The following is a 15,277-nucleotide window of genomic DNA, read 5'->3' as shown; positions in this document are numbered from 1 at the left end:
TAGAGGGGTTAGCGGGTAAATATGTAGAGATATGGGGGTAGGGCCTGGGTGGGATTGTGGTCGGTGCAGACTCGATGGGCCAAACGGCCTCTTTCTGCACTGTAGGGTTTCTATGATTCTATGAAAAGCTGGCAGTGAGCTGCACACCACTTTTCTTGCCTGAACCAGCACTCAGAAGAGAAATTTCTGCAGAAAATTCTACCTGCAGAAATCAAAACTGTGATTATGAACAATCAGCATGGATTTCAAAAGACCAAGTTTTGCCTGACTAACCTCATTTAATTATTTGAAGAAATAAAAGTAGACAAAGGTAATGCAGTAGATGTAATTAATCTAGATTTACAAAAGGCCTTCGATAAGGTGCCACGAAAGACAAATGAGTAAGGTCAGAACATGCAGAGTCAGGAAACAAGTAGCAGAATAGATTGCTCGCTGGTTGTAAGACAGAAAACAGAGTTAGCGTAAAGGGGTTGTTATTCAGAGTGATAGAAGGTGGAAAATGGGGTCTCATAAGGATCAGCACTGGGACGACTATTGTTCACAATTTATAGTAATTGTTTAAATCAAATCCTTTTAATCAAAAGGACAATTTCTAAATTTGCCATGATACCAAACTTTTTTTGGGGTGGTGGTGTTGTGGGGTTGTTGAAAAGTCAAACTGGAGAACTGTAGCAAATTACAATAAGTCAATAAACTTGCAGAGTAGGCTTAAAGTGGGAAATAAATTGCAAAACAACTAAGTGTGAGGTATTACATAATGGTAAGAAGAATAAAGTGATCAGATATTATTTGGAAATTAGAAATTGTCGAGTAAAGGAACAAAAGAACAAGGGAGTATGAATACAAAAATCATTGAAAGGAGCAATACAGTATAATAAGGCCATAAAAAGTGACAGGGTTTATTTCTAGATGGATAGAAACAAAAAGTAAAATTATGCTGAAGTTATATGCGGCCTTGCTTAGGCCACACTTGGGAATCCTGTGTATAGTTCTGGTTGCCATCTTATGAAAAGGATACAGAGGCACTGCAGCAGGTGCAAAGATAATTAACAAGAGAGATACCAGAAATGCAAGGTTATACTCATTAGGAAATGACAAAAACAAGTTTGGTCTCTTCTGAAAAGAGAAGACTGAGGATATACCCAATGGAGGACTTTTAAATTCTGAAATGTTTTGATAAAGTGAATAGAGACAAAGGGCGGGATATTATGGCCTCGCTCCTCCCAAAACTGTAAAATCCCACCCGTGATGGGATTTCTGTATGGCCTCGGCACATGCCCAATGTTAGAGTTGGAATATGCGAGAAAGTTTTAGGTTCAGGCCTCATTTAAGTTTTATCAGTGAGCTCAGGTACCAAATGGTGCTCTTGCCTGTTTTGTGCCAAGAGAAATAGGCCAACTGTTGTATGGAACTGGCAAGCAGACACAACCAGTTTTGGGGGTTGGGGCGGAGAGGAAAAGAGAACAAAGGTTTTGTAGGGCTAGGGGAAGCTTCCTAACTTCACAGATTTCACTAAAAACAAATTCATATTTGAGAGTGTGTCCAGCAGCAAAGGCTTTCTAATGGTTGGAAAAATGGAATAAACTCGCATTTTGCATGCTCCACTCAGATCTCCATGAGAATTACATTTGATGTACTATATATAATTGGCATAGGATTCTGATTTGCATGCTTAGACAGCCTACTGTATTTTTGGCAGGAGCACAGGATGTACTTTCAGGCAGGAAAATGGCTGTCCAAGCTTATCACCAGATTTGTAATCTGCTTGTTCATCAGGCTAGAGAGAAGCAGTTAGGGACAGGAGTAGACCACTCAGCCAATTGAACCTGCTCTGCCATTCAAGTAGATCATGGTCAATCTGCATTTAGTTGATATTTCCCCTATAGGAACAGGAGTAGGCCATTTACCCTGTCAAGACTGCTCTACCACTTAATATGATCACGGCTGATCAGACATTTCTATGCTTTTTACATCCACTATCCCCATAACCCTTTACATTATTGTTAGTCAGAAATCTATCAATCTCTGCTTTAAACGTACTCAATGACTGAGCTTCCACAGCTCTCTGGGTTAGAGAATTCCAGGGATTCACAACCCTCTGTGTAAAAGAATTTCTCCTCATCTCTGTTCAAAGTGGCATTTCCCTTATTTTGGAATTGTAATCCCTGGTTCTAGACTTCCCAACCAAGGGAAACATCTTACCTGCATCTACTCTGTCTATCCCTTTAAGTATTTTGGAGGTTTCAATGAGAAACTCTAGAGAATACAGGCACAATTTGCCCAATCTCTCTTCATAAGACAGTCCAGCCATCCTTGGGACGAGTCTGGTGAACCATCATTGCGCTCCCTCTATGGCAATAATATCCTTTCTGAGGTAAGGGGACCAAAACTTCATCGTACTCCAGGTGTGATCTGACCAAGCTTCTATACAAGTGGAACAACATAGAACATAGAACAGTACAGCACAGAACAGGCCCTTCAGCCCACGATGTTGTGCCGAGCTTTATCTGAAACCAAGATCAAGCTATCCCACTCCCTGTCATCCTGGTGTGCTCCATGTGCCTATCCAATAACCGCTTAAATGTTCCTAAAGTGTCTGACTCCACTATCACTGCAGGCAGTCCATTCCACACCCCAACCACTCTCTGCGTAAAGAACCTGCCTCTGATATCCTTCCTGTATCTCCCACCACGAACCCTATAGTTATGCCCCCTTGTAATAGCTCCATCCACCCAAGGAAATAGTCTTTGAACGTTCACTCTATCTATCCCCTTCATCATTTTATAAACCTCTATTAAGTCTCCCCTCAGCCTCCTCCGCTCCAGAGAGAACAGCCCTAGCTCCCTCAACCTTTCCTCATAAGACCTACCCTCCAATCCAGGCAGCATCCTGGTAAATCTCCTCTGCACTCTTTCCAGCGCTTCCACATCCTTCTTATAGTGAGGTGACCAGAACTGCACACAATATTCCAAATGTGGTCTCACCAAGGTCCTGTACAGTTGCAGCATAACCCCACGGCTCTTAAACTCCAACCCCCTGTTAATAAAAGCTAACACACTATAGGCCTTCTTCACAGCTCTATCCACTTGAGTGGCAACCTTTAGAGATCTGTGGATATGAACCCCAAGATCTCTCTGTTCCTCCACAGTCTTCAGAACCCTACCTTTGACCCTGTAATCCACATTTAAATTTGTCCTACCAAAATGAATCACCTCACATTTATCAGGGTTAAACTCCATTTGCCATTTTTCAGCCCAGCTTTGCATCCTATCTATGTCTCTTTGCAGCCTACAACAGCCCTCCACCTCATCCACTACTCCACCAATCTTGGTGTCATCAGCAAATTTACTGATCTACCCTTCAGCCCCCTCCTCTAAGCCATTAATAAAAATCACAAAGAGCAGAGGACCAAGCACTGATCCCTGCGGCACTCCGCTAGCAACCTGCCTCCAATCCGAAAATTTTCCATCGACCACCACCCTCTGTCTTCGATCAGACAGCCAGTTACCTATCCAATTGGCCAACTTTCCCTCTATCCCACACCTCCTCACTTTCATCATAAGCAAGATATGATTATTCCTGTACTCAAATCCTATTTTGATAAAGGCTAACATTCCGTTAGCCTTCCTAATAATTTGCTGCACCTGCACGCTAGCCTTCAGTGACTTATGGACAAGGACACACAGATCCTTTTGTACATTTACACTTTCTAATTTCTTACCATTTAGGAAATATTCTGCACATCTGTTCCTTCTACCAAAATGGATTACCCTTTTCCACATTATATTCCACCTGCCATGTTCTTGCCCACTCACTAAGTCTGCCAAATCCTCCTGTAGCCACTTTACATCTTCCTCACAACACACATTCCAGACTGGCTTTGTGTCATCTGCAAACTTGGTAATATTACATTTGGTTCCCACATCCAAATCACTGATATATATTGTGAACAGCTGGGGCCCAAGTACTTGATCCGTGTGATATCTCACTAGCCACAGCCTGCCAACGTGAGAATGACCTATTTATTCCTCCTCTGTTTTTTGCCTGTTAGCCAATCCTCAATCCATGATAGTATATTGCCTCCCCTCCCACGTGCTTATTTTGTTAATTAACCTCTGTTGGAGGACTTTATCAAAAGCCTTTTGAAAGTCCAAATGTACTACATCCATCAACTATCCTTTATCAATTTTGTGAATAATACGTTTAAAAATCTCCAAGATTGGCAAACATGATTTGTAGTCAGATCATGATTGTCCAATTGTCTATTTATCACATCCTTTATGATAGATGTTTGTGTCTGTGCACATTCTCCCCGTGTCTGCGTGGGTTTCCTCGGGTGCTCTGGTTTCCTTCCACAGTCCAAGATGTGCAGGTTAGATGGATTGACCGTGCTAAATTGCCCCACAGTGTCCAAAGATGCGTAGGTTAGGTGGATTAGCCTTGGTAAATGCACGGGTTTATGGGGATCGGGCGGAGGGGAGGGTCTGGATGGGATGCTCTTTCAGAGGGTTAGTGCAGACTTGATGGGCCGAATGATCTCTTTCTGCATTGTAAGGATTCTATGAGATTCCAGCATTTTCTCTACCATTGAGGTAAGGTTAACAGGTTTGTAGTTCCATGTTTTCTCTCTCTCTCCCTTCTTAAATAGTAGGGTGACATTTTCTACCTTCCATCAGAACCATTCCAGAATCTAGAATTTTGGAAGATGATCACCATGCATCCACTATCTCTAAAACAACCTCTTTAAGCATTCTGGGATGCATAATATCAGGTCCTGGAGACTTAACTTTCAGTTCCATTAATTTCTCCAATACAACCTTCTTTCTTATGCTAATTTCCTTCAACTCCTCATTCTCCCTAATTCCTTGGATCTCTACATCAAGGAGATTGCCTGTATTTTCCTTCGTTAAAACAGACACAAAATAATCATTTGGCTTCTTTGCCATTTCTGTATTCCTCATTATGAATTATCCCGACTCTGCCTGATCCATATTTGCCTTGGCCAAATGCTTCCTCTTTATTCAACTATAGGAGCTTTTACAGTTCATTTTTATGTTTTTTGCTAGGTTGCATTCATATTCTGTTCTCCCTTTCTTTATCTGTTTGGTTAGGGAAGGGTTAATTTTTGAGTGAGCCAAACTCCCAATAGATATTTTACAAATACAGTCACCTGAAAAACAGCAACGTTTTAATTTTATTATTTGAGCATGCAAGACAGAAACAGGCCTTTACTTTGAGGAACAGAATGACCTTGCCTAACTACCATTGTACAAGATAAATTGTGGAAGCAAATAAAAGAGAAAAAATAATTTTATCCCATTAAATAGGTTTTATTACCTCTCATGACTCCTACTGCCATACTGCCTCCATAACCTGGATTTATAATGAAAAATCTAAAGAATTCATATGAGTTTTAGGCAGCATTCATCCCATTAAAAAATTCTAACATAAGCAATAATTGTGTAACTACAAAATTCATTGTAAGCACATTGTATTTGGTAACTAAATCTGTGCTCAATTATGTGCATCAACACTAAGAAAGCCCACAGAACAAATCAAAATAATTTGAGCAATAATGAAAATTAACTCTTAGGCTAATTTATCTGATCGAGCTATTTGTTAAAATGACAGGAGGCTAGTTGCATGCAAAATGAAACTAAATGAACCATTACAAGTAGTTGGAAGATTTTCTACAAAACATTGATTATGCTAATGTAACACAAGCATATTAATACACGAAATGCACTAAACACGCAAAACCTCAAAACAAGATTCTGAGTTCTTACCGAAAATCTTTTGTTTTATCTTTTTTTGCTCTTGGGACAATGGTGATACTATCATGACAGTACTGATTACCCCCTCCAGATTTCCCTGCTGGCATGTTTGGTGGTGGAGGCCTTGTAAACTGCAGTCCATGATCTGCTTAAGTGCCTCAACGCACCCCCGCCACTATTTTACCTGTGGCGGGGGAAGCACCAGGCAGGCAGACTGGCAGCTTTTTCTGAGCAGGCAGAAGGCAGGCAAAGAGGTGGGGACCTCCTTTGTGAATCCCCTGAGCCTATTGGTGGTGGCATCCCTCCCCTCCCCCATAAAGTCATACACCCACCGCCCTTAATCCTACCCCAATCGTCTCTCAAACTAAGTCTCGTCACCTCCCTCAATTCACAGAATCTCAGAACTGTTGTACCACAGAAGAAGGCCATTTGGCCCATTGTGTCTACAATGGCTCTCCAAACGAGCATTATGGCTCACTACTATTTCCCTATACATTCAAGTAATCATCTAATGTCCTCTTGAATGCCTCCGCCACACTTCCTGGCAGTGCATCCAGACCTGAATCACTTGTTGTGTGAAAAAGATTTTTCAGATCACCTTCAACCTGTGCCCCCTTGTCTTGATCCTTTTATGAAGGGGAACAGTTTCTCCCTATCTACTCCGTCCAGCACCCTCATGATTTTGTACATTTCTATCAAATCTCCTCTCAGCCTTTTTCTCTCTAAGGAGAATTCTCCATCCCTTTGGCTCCATCAATACCCCGGATGTTTCTTCAGTCTGGCCTCCATAACCGCCTCTTCTGCGGGGATTGGCTGTAGTCCCAGCAGTGGCCACTGCTAAACTCCGACACTGCTGGGTATACAGAGCTGCCAGCCAAGCAGAATAACTGACAGCTCTTTAAGGTGAAACCTTCTCCCTGGGGCAGCTGGGTTTTCAGGGCAGTGGTAATGCCACTGGACTAATAATCCAGGCTAATATTCTGAGGATGTGGGTTCAAATCCCACCATGGCAGTTGGCGGAATTTAAATTCCATTAATATAATCTGGAATTAAAAGCTACTCTCAGAAATGAACTACTATGAAACTACTGATTGTTGCAAAAACCTATCTGGTTCATTAATGTCCTTTAGAAATGGAAATCTGCCATTTAGACCTTCGCAATGTGGTTGACTCTGTTTTTCTCTCCCTTTCCATTGTTGATCTTGTTTCTGTTACACTACTTCCTGGTATCATTTAAGGTGGGGGGTTGTCTAGGTGGCATAGTTTTTTTTGGTGTCCCAATTTACTGATAGTTAATGTTCTGTCCACTCAGCCATTGTATTTCACTGCATCTGATCCTACCTATTCACCTGCACTACACTAACGAAAGCTGTTTTGCAGCATTGAGATAGAGAGAGATGGTGGTGTAGTGCTAAAGTCACTGGACTAGTAACTGGATTAGTCATCCACAGGCCCAGGCTAATGTCCGGGTGTACATTGTGGAATTCAAATTCAATTAATGAATCTGGAATTGAAACCTGGTCTCAGAAATGGTGACCTTGAAACTATAGAAAATATTGGATAATTTCAGCAGGTCTGACAGCATCTGTGGAGAGAGAACAGAGCTAATGTTTTGAGTCTGGATGACACTTTGCTAGCATTTTCTGTTTTTGTTTCCGATTCCAGCATCTGCAGCAATTTACTTTGACCTTGAAACAATTATTGATTGTTGTAAAAACCCGCCTGGTTCACTAATGTCCTTAATCTGATGTTCTTACCTGGTCTCGCCTATGCATGACTGCAGATCTGAAGCAATGTAGCTGACTCTTAACTACCCTCTGAAATAGCCAAGGGAGTCATTTGGTTCAAGGTTAGTTAGGGATGGGCATCAAATGTTGGCTTTACCAGCAGCAGCACCCATATCCCGTGAAAATAAAAAAAACAATTTTAAGAAGTGCTTATAGTGTTAAAAGTAAATGATAGTGCAAAATGGGGTAGATGGAATGGGTGCAGACTCATGTGGAGTATAAACAACCAAATGGCCTACTTCTGTGCCATGAACAACTGTTGGCCAACAGCTTTTATCTATGAATTGGCAAAGAGAAATTGGGAGAAGTGTTTGAATAGATTTTGTGAAATAATTTTGAACAAATACTGGACAATACAAAGACTCAGCTCTGATTTTACCATAACTTCACTCCAGTTTTATCATTGGAAACTCTGGAAAAGCCCATTGCCCACACCATTATTTAACACCAGAACCAAAAATAGTAAAGGAAAAGTAGGTAGCACAGATTTTAAAATTCACTTCTCCTTCTCTACATTACACAGTTAGCTTGGAAATGAACTGGTGCAGGTAACGTGGAATTGACAGAAGGTCAGGCTTATAATATCATCATACTGTTACTATCTCATTTGCACAAGTGCACTCCAAACTGGGAAGGTGCCTTCCCCTGGAAATTACAGCAGAAGATGGAGCAAACAACAAATGGACGGAGTTGTGTTAGAAAAAAGTTAGGACGAATCAAGTCGTGGTTAGGTGATTCAAAAGCCCAACCCTTACGGAAAAATGGCGAGATGAAATTGAAGAGATTATTGTTTTACCATGCCTGAATTATTATCACACATGAATGCCTTGCATAATAAAGAAATTTTCATTTTCATCAATCCTGGCAACAACACTTTGATAGCAAAATGGGTAGTGAGTCAGAAAATCTAAGTTATTGACTTTTTCCTCCACAATAAAGCAAGTAAGCATCCTATTTAGAGGAAATCAATCAACAGAACTTTCAACAAAGTAATGCCAACTTCCCTCAAGTCAATGGTCAGTCTCGTACAACCCTTTTTAATGGCTCATTTCAATTGCTGTTCAGTTTTTCTCACCTTTACAACATTTCTTTTTCTTTTTTTCACCTTCTCCAGTGGCTGGAAGAGGAAGAGACTTGACAGAATTTCAGATAACAGTGTCACTCATTTTCTGAGAGTAGATGTAATTTTCAATGTTAATTAGATTGAATGGGGGGAAAGATGGGCCCTTTAGTGTCTTCACTTTAGGTCCTATGTGCTCAATGGTTGAAAATGGTGTCAGGGATGTAAGGGCACACTTCTGATTGAGTGTGGAGTGAATGCCAGCTTGGTAAATGTTTTTACATGCAAAGACTCAACAGCAACAAACACATAGGCATTCACATCAGTGTGCAACACTGACTTGACACCATGCTGTCATTTTTGACTGACATGTTCCAGCCTACATCCTCTTTCTAACATACTACAATAAAATCCATTAGACTTCAATTAAAATTTCTAAATTTAATCTAGACATAATAAATACAAAAAAAAATTATCACCCTTGTGTAGTTCCTTCCTGCCCCTCTTCCTTGCATCTTCAGCTTTCTTACTGTACTAACTAGGTGCTTTGCAGCATGGGTGGTGGCAAGCAGTTGACACCCAATGGAACATACTGCAAATAACCACAAGTAGCTCTGGACCTAAAAGGACCTATTTGCCATTCGTGATATCAGGTCCCCCTCCTGATGCATGTAGCCAGTGCTTTTTGCAAATCAGCAGGCAGCACAAATTTAGCCTGTCTGCAATGCAATGAACTGTTGACTGTAGGTCAACTGTGTATCTCATTCGATTAGCCAATTTCTCCCCATGGTGTGGTTTAAGACAAGGTAGGAAGATTTGTGAGTTCGCTGGGAGGTACTGAAGTTCTTTGCATATTAGTTGGAAATTTAGTTGCATTCACATTGGACAGGAACAAGACAGCATGCTACAAAATGGCCAGCTTCCTTTCATGAAGACTGGGATGAAAGGAATGGATAAATTTATTCTATTCTATAAAATGCTTCTATTGTAGATCTTCATTTGCACATTACAAACTTCATGCAGCAGTATATGATAAAACAACTTCCTTCACAGGTACAATTATGCAGGCTTAATTTAAATGAAACCAGATTAGGAGCTCTGTTGGCATAGTTCTCAAAAAGATTTTAGAACAAGGTCACCAGTGTGAAAGTGTCTTCAGCTGACAGCTGTCATTTCCTGAATAATGCTCATTAATTAACTAATATATTTCCATAAAGACATTCATTCCCAGGGTATTGTCTCCTAATGGCTAGCCGAGGAATTCATGCCAAGTGTGAGAACATTCCAAATGCTAACCTGCTTTTCTATAGATGGGTGAATGATCTCTTTCCAGGAGTCGAATACAGCTTTAAAAAAAATTGTGGGGTTTGTATTGCCGATGGGGGGGGGAGGCTATCTTGGCCCTCTCACTGCCCAGGAGCAAAATCGGCTGGAAGCCAACGTGTTCTGCACCAGCCCGTTCTGCAGTCCTTATGCACTACAGATGGGCTAAACTGCCTGTCAATGGGACTTCTGCTCCTCACTGGGAAAGATGTTGCACCCTTGGGAGCTGCTGGTGAATCACATTGGCCAGCAGCTCCAGGAGTCCCAGCAGTGCCAAGGTATCATTAGTAGGCGCTGATGGGACTGCAACCAGACCAATGGATCCTGGAGTTAGGTACGTGTGGGATATTGGGAGAAAGGATCAACTGTATTATAGTGTTATTATGTTATCAGAATCAACTGGCTTGTTAACAAGCTGGATTGACCCTTAATTATTTATTTAAATATGGCAGGCGTGCTGTCTTACAGGGGTGAGGGGCAGGGGCATGTAAAATCCAACCCATGGTTTTTATCAGAAATCGTTTGGGTGATATAATTGCTTAAAATGCTGCTATTTTTTAACATGGGGAGCAGGGTAAAGGTCAGATATATCATTTTATAGCAGCATCATTTTCTGATGCCATAAAGAATCCAAAAAAAGTGCAAATATCCATGTGTTGTTACTGTAAAAGAACAGTAAGAAGTCTCACAGTCCCAGTCTTGTGAGACTTCTGACTGTGCTTACCCCAGTCCAACGCCGGCATTTCCATATCACTGTAAAAGAAGACAGGTAAGAAGTTTGGAAAAAACCTTAGATTTGAATTAATGAAAAAATCTGAATAACCAATCATGTAAAATAATTCAAATTGTGACTGTTGTAGTGTGAGTTGGATACCACTCGGTAGGTCTTAATGAAGTCTTTGTGTGTCTGAATAAGGTTAACTGTAGGTATTTATTAACAAGAGCTATGTAGATATACTCTTTATGTAGATATAAGGGGTTCAAGCTGAGCTGTCCCTATGCCTGTTTATGCACATTGCTCTGTCCAACGCTAGACTGACCCCTAGGTGCAGGTCATGTTTTCTTTATATAATTTTGTGGACAGTTCTGCATTCAGTGTCACTTTAACCCTATCTGTGGCAGACCCTCATACTACAATAACCGCTGCCCTTCTAACCTTATAGTTGTTCAGTTAAGACTTCTTTAAACCCCTCCACACTTTTCACTGCTTCTGTTATGATGCATGCTGATTCAACTTTTGAAAGAATAGGTTATATTGCACCTATTGAGATATATTATAAAAACAAGTCACTGATCTCACAAAATAAGTGATGCTAGAGAATTATGTCAGTGTGAATAGGAGGAGATAATCTGATGAAAATTACAGAAAATATTCTTCAAATATTTCCTGTTATAAATTTAACTTCCAAGGTTCCTGGAGAACAAAGTTAAACCACTATATATTGGACTTTAACTTGTGTTATTTTCCAGTAAATGTCCAGAAAACCTGGTAGATCCATAGTGGATGAGTGATTCAGCTCAATTTTCCTCACTGTTCAGGCAGTAAAGTCAAAGTTAAACCACAATATATTAGAAGATTAACAGTGTATTTAAAAGTGAAGCAATGAAAAGTTTTTGTTTCATATACTACTATCTCGTACCTGAGCCAAAATGCCAGGGATCTGTTGCAGCAGGCATTGGTGAAATGGTTAAAGGGGATGCACCACAATTGGATTCAACAAATTCTCCTTCGACACTGACTGCAGAAGACGTGCTGGGCCTCAGTGCAGCCTTGAGTGGGGCAATCTGGTTAAACTGAACTCGTGACAGGCAGCCGACAAAACCTGGCGTATTATACTTCTGTACCTCCAGGTCAATGTTTCCAATTTCTGCAACAACAAAAAAAATGTTAAAATAAAGATTAACTATCAGATTCAATCTAAAAATGAACACGGTACCTTAGTATATTAATCTACTGATTATCAAGCTGCTTAAAAGGTAAAACCTTTCAAAACAAGTATTCCTACTTCATTAAGTATTCATTTTACAAGGGTGAAAAGTAGAAGTTGCAATTTGCATATAAAGGGAATAATTATCATCCCCTATTTCCATTGTTACTCTAAGGGCCCAGTCATACAGACCCTTTTGGGTAGCACCACCATCCAGGCTGGACATCAGTATTAGTAGAGAAATGGTTTTGGGGAAATTGATGGGATTGAAGGCGGATAAATCTCCAGGGCCTGAAAATATGCATTCCAGAGTACTTAAGGAAGTGGCCCTGAAAAGAGTAGATCCATTGGTGTCATTTTTCAAAATTCTTTGGAACCTGGACTGCTTCCTACAAATTGGATGATAGCTAATGTAAGCCCGCTATTCAAAAAGGGAGGTAGAGAGAAAACAGGGAACTAGAGACCAGGGAGCCTAACAGGAGTATCGGGAAGTTGTTAGAGTCCCTTATCAAGGATTTCATAGCTCAGCATTCGGAAAGCAGTGATAAAATCAGATGAAGTCAACATGGGTTTACAAAAGGGAAATCATGCTAGACGAATTGATTGAAATTCTTTGAGGATGTAACTAGTAGAGTTGACTAAGGAGAGCCAGTAGATGTGGTTTATTTAGACTTTCAGAAGGCTTTCAACAAAGTATCATATAGCCGACTACTATGTAAAGATAAAGCTTATGGAATGAGGGGTAGTGTCTTGAGATGGATAGAAAGTTGGTTAGCAGACAGGAAACAGAGAGTTGCAATAAATGGGTCTTTTTCCAATTGGCAGGCAGTGACTAGTGGGGTACCACAGGGATCTGTGCTAAGACCCCAACGGTTCACATTATATGTTAATGATTTGGAAGAGGGAAATGAATGTATTATCTACAAGTTTGCAGTTGTTACAAAGTTGGGTGGGAGGGTGAGCTGTGAGGAGGATTCAGAGATGTTTCGGCATGATTTGGACAGGCTGAATAAGTGGGCAAATGCATGGCAGATGCAGTATAATGTGGATAAATGTGAGGTCATCCACTTCGGTAGCAAAAATAGGAAGGCAGAGTATTTGAATGGGTGTAAATTGAGAGAGGTGGATGCTCAGTGAGACCTTTGTGTCCTCATGCATCAGTCACTGAAAGTAAGTACACAGGTATAGCAGGCAGTAAAGAAGGCAAATGCTTTGTTAGCCTTTGATTTGAGTAAAGGAATAGGAGTGTTTTACTGCAATTGTACAGGACATTGGTGAGGCTGCACCTGGAGTATTGTGAGCAATTTTGGTGTCCTTATCTGAGGAAAGATGTCCTTGCTATAGAGGGACTACAGCGAAGGTTTACCATGCTGATTCCTGGGATAGCAGGTCTGTCATATGAGGAGAGACTAAGTTGGTTGTGATTGCATTCATTGGAGTTTAAAAGAGTGAGAGGGGATCTCATGGAAAGTTAGGAAATTCCAACAGGATTAGACAGGGTTGATTCAGAAATAATTTTTCGGATGGTGGGAGAGTCCAGAAGTAGGGGCCACAGTTTGAGGATAATGGGTAAATTTTTAGGACTGAGATAAGGAAAATTTTCTTCACCCAGAGAGTGGTGAATGTGTGGAATTCACTGCCACAGAAAGTATTTGAGGCCAAAGTATTGTGTGATTTCAAGAAGAAATTAGATATAGCTCTTGGGGCTAAAGGGATCAAAGGATATGAGGGGTAGGTGGGATCAGGATATTAAATTTGATGATCAGCTATGATCAAAATGAATGGCGGAGCAGGCTTGAAGGGCTGAATGGACTTCTCATGCTTCTATTTTCTATGACAGAGGTGGAGAATTCTTTGGAAGCCACTTTCCCCCGTTGTTTCCGGGTTGTGAGGAAGTGAAATGCATCTGCCCATATAATGAAAACTGAATGTTAATAAAATGTATTGCATCCAATATATTTTCTGTCAATTAAAATTGAGAATTAAAACAAGTTACTAACTAGATTCTCAAAGCAGGGATAGGGAGGGGTAGTTGACACTTGTCGTTTGCAATTCCTGCACCGTGTTCAGGAATTGCTTCCAGTTGCTTGAGCTCAAGCTGACGGTTTCTAAGCTAAAGGGCAGCAGAAGTCAGTGTCAAGTATCAGTGAGGTTGAGAGTTTCCTGGAACATATGTTCCAGAATGTGCTCACCCCATAGGCAGTGAGAGTTCAGGATGGGAGATGGGTGGCCTATTGGAAGAATAGGAATAGGAAGTAAACGCAGGAGTCCTAAGCAGCGTGTACCATTTTCAGATACTCAGCACTGAAGACTTGGAAGAAAGGCAGTGTAGACCACCAACATTCAGGGCAAAGGGCAACTGTGGGCAAACAGCAAAATGTTGAAAAGCAGTTGTTGTAGAACATTCCATTGTGAGGGAACATTTCTGTAACCTCATTGACAGCCCTACTTGGTGTGTAGCATTCTTGCTGCTAGGAAAAGGACATCATGGAGAGAGCAGTGAGTCAGAAATTGTGACACACATCAGTACCAATGAAACAGAATGGGCAGATATAGAGACCCACAGAGCAGGGGTCGGAAATTATAAAGTAGGGGTGCAATTGTCCCAAATGTATTCTAAGTGTTGTCCCCAGTGGGAGGGTCGGTGTGATTCAGTTCGCAATTCAACCACACATAGAAAGTTTTTTGGAGCCTGGGGAGATTCTCACTGAATTCTCCCACACGTTGGGCCTATTTTATCATTTTGATTCTAAGTGCTGGACAGACTTGAAACTGGGAGTGTTTCAGATCCGATTTTTAGAACGTTCTGAGGTGCCCCCATACGCACTCTGTCTGAAAAAATAACAGCAATTTCGAATCGCGCTGCAGAAGCCTGTGGGCGGGGCTTAACGTGCCCGAAATCCTGCAGCTCTGATTGGCACCTCCAGCTGCACATGCGCAGAAAAATATGATAGAATGCGGCTCCCTTGCCACATCGCTCCTGGGCCGGATAATGCCTCCCCCTGGCCCCCACAGACATTGCCCTACCCCCATAACATTACTGACTCCCTTATCCCCCCACCCCCTCCCAGACTGATCATGAGCCCCTCCCCCTTCCCCCCTGATCTCTGGCAGAGTGACAGCGGGCCTCCCTTTCCCCCCACTGATCTCAGGCAGAGTGGCAGCGGACACCCCCTTCCCCCTCACTGATCTCAGGCAGAGTGACAGCGGACCCCCCTTCCCCCCCATGATCTCAGGCAGAATGGCCGTGGACCCCCTCCTTACCCCCCCCACTGATCTCAGGCAGAGTGGCAGCGGACCCCCCCTTTCCCCTCACTGATCTCAGGCAGAGTGGCAGTGGACTCCCCCTTTCCCCCTCACTGATCTCAGGCAGAGTGACAGCGGACCCCCCCCTCACTGATCTCA

At 41.7% G+C, this 15,277-nt stretch overlaps 1 protein-coding gene across 1 annotated transcript in view; it reads right to left on the bottom strand.

Moving 5' to 3' along the window:
- Window positions 1–15,277, bottom strand: part of LOC144508500 (contactin-associated protein-like 2) — a 1,535,312-nt gene that overhangs the window by 15,115 nt on the left and 1,504,920 nt on the right. The window contains exon 23 of the mRNA XM_078236477.1: window positions 11,585–11,812. Coding sequence (XP_078092603.1) covers window positions 11,585–11,812 — 228 coding nt within the window. The remainder of the gene's footprint in view (window positions 1–11,584; window positions 11,813–15,277) is intronic.

Source organism: Mustelus asterias, chromosome 2 (genome assembly GCF_964213995.1).
Source record: "Mustelus asterias chromosome 2, sMusAst1.hap1.1, whole genome shotgun sequence".
NCBI classification, from domain to species: domain Eukaryota; kingdom Metazoa; phylum Chordata; class Chondrichthyes; order Carcharhiniformes; family Triakidae; genus Mustelus; species Mustelus asterias.
The sequence above is the reverse complement of the archived record's forward strand: the minus strand, read 5'-3'. Positions and strand labels throughout refer to the sequence as shown.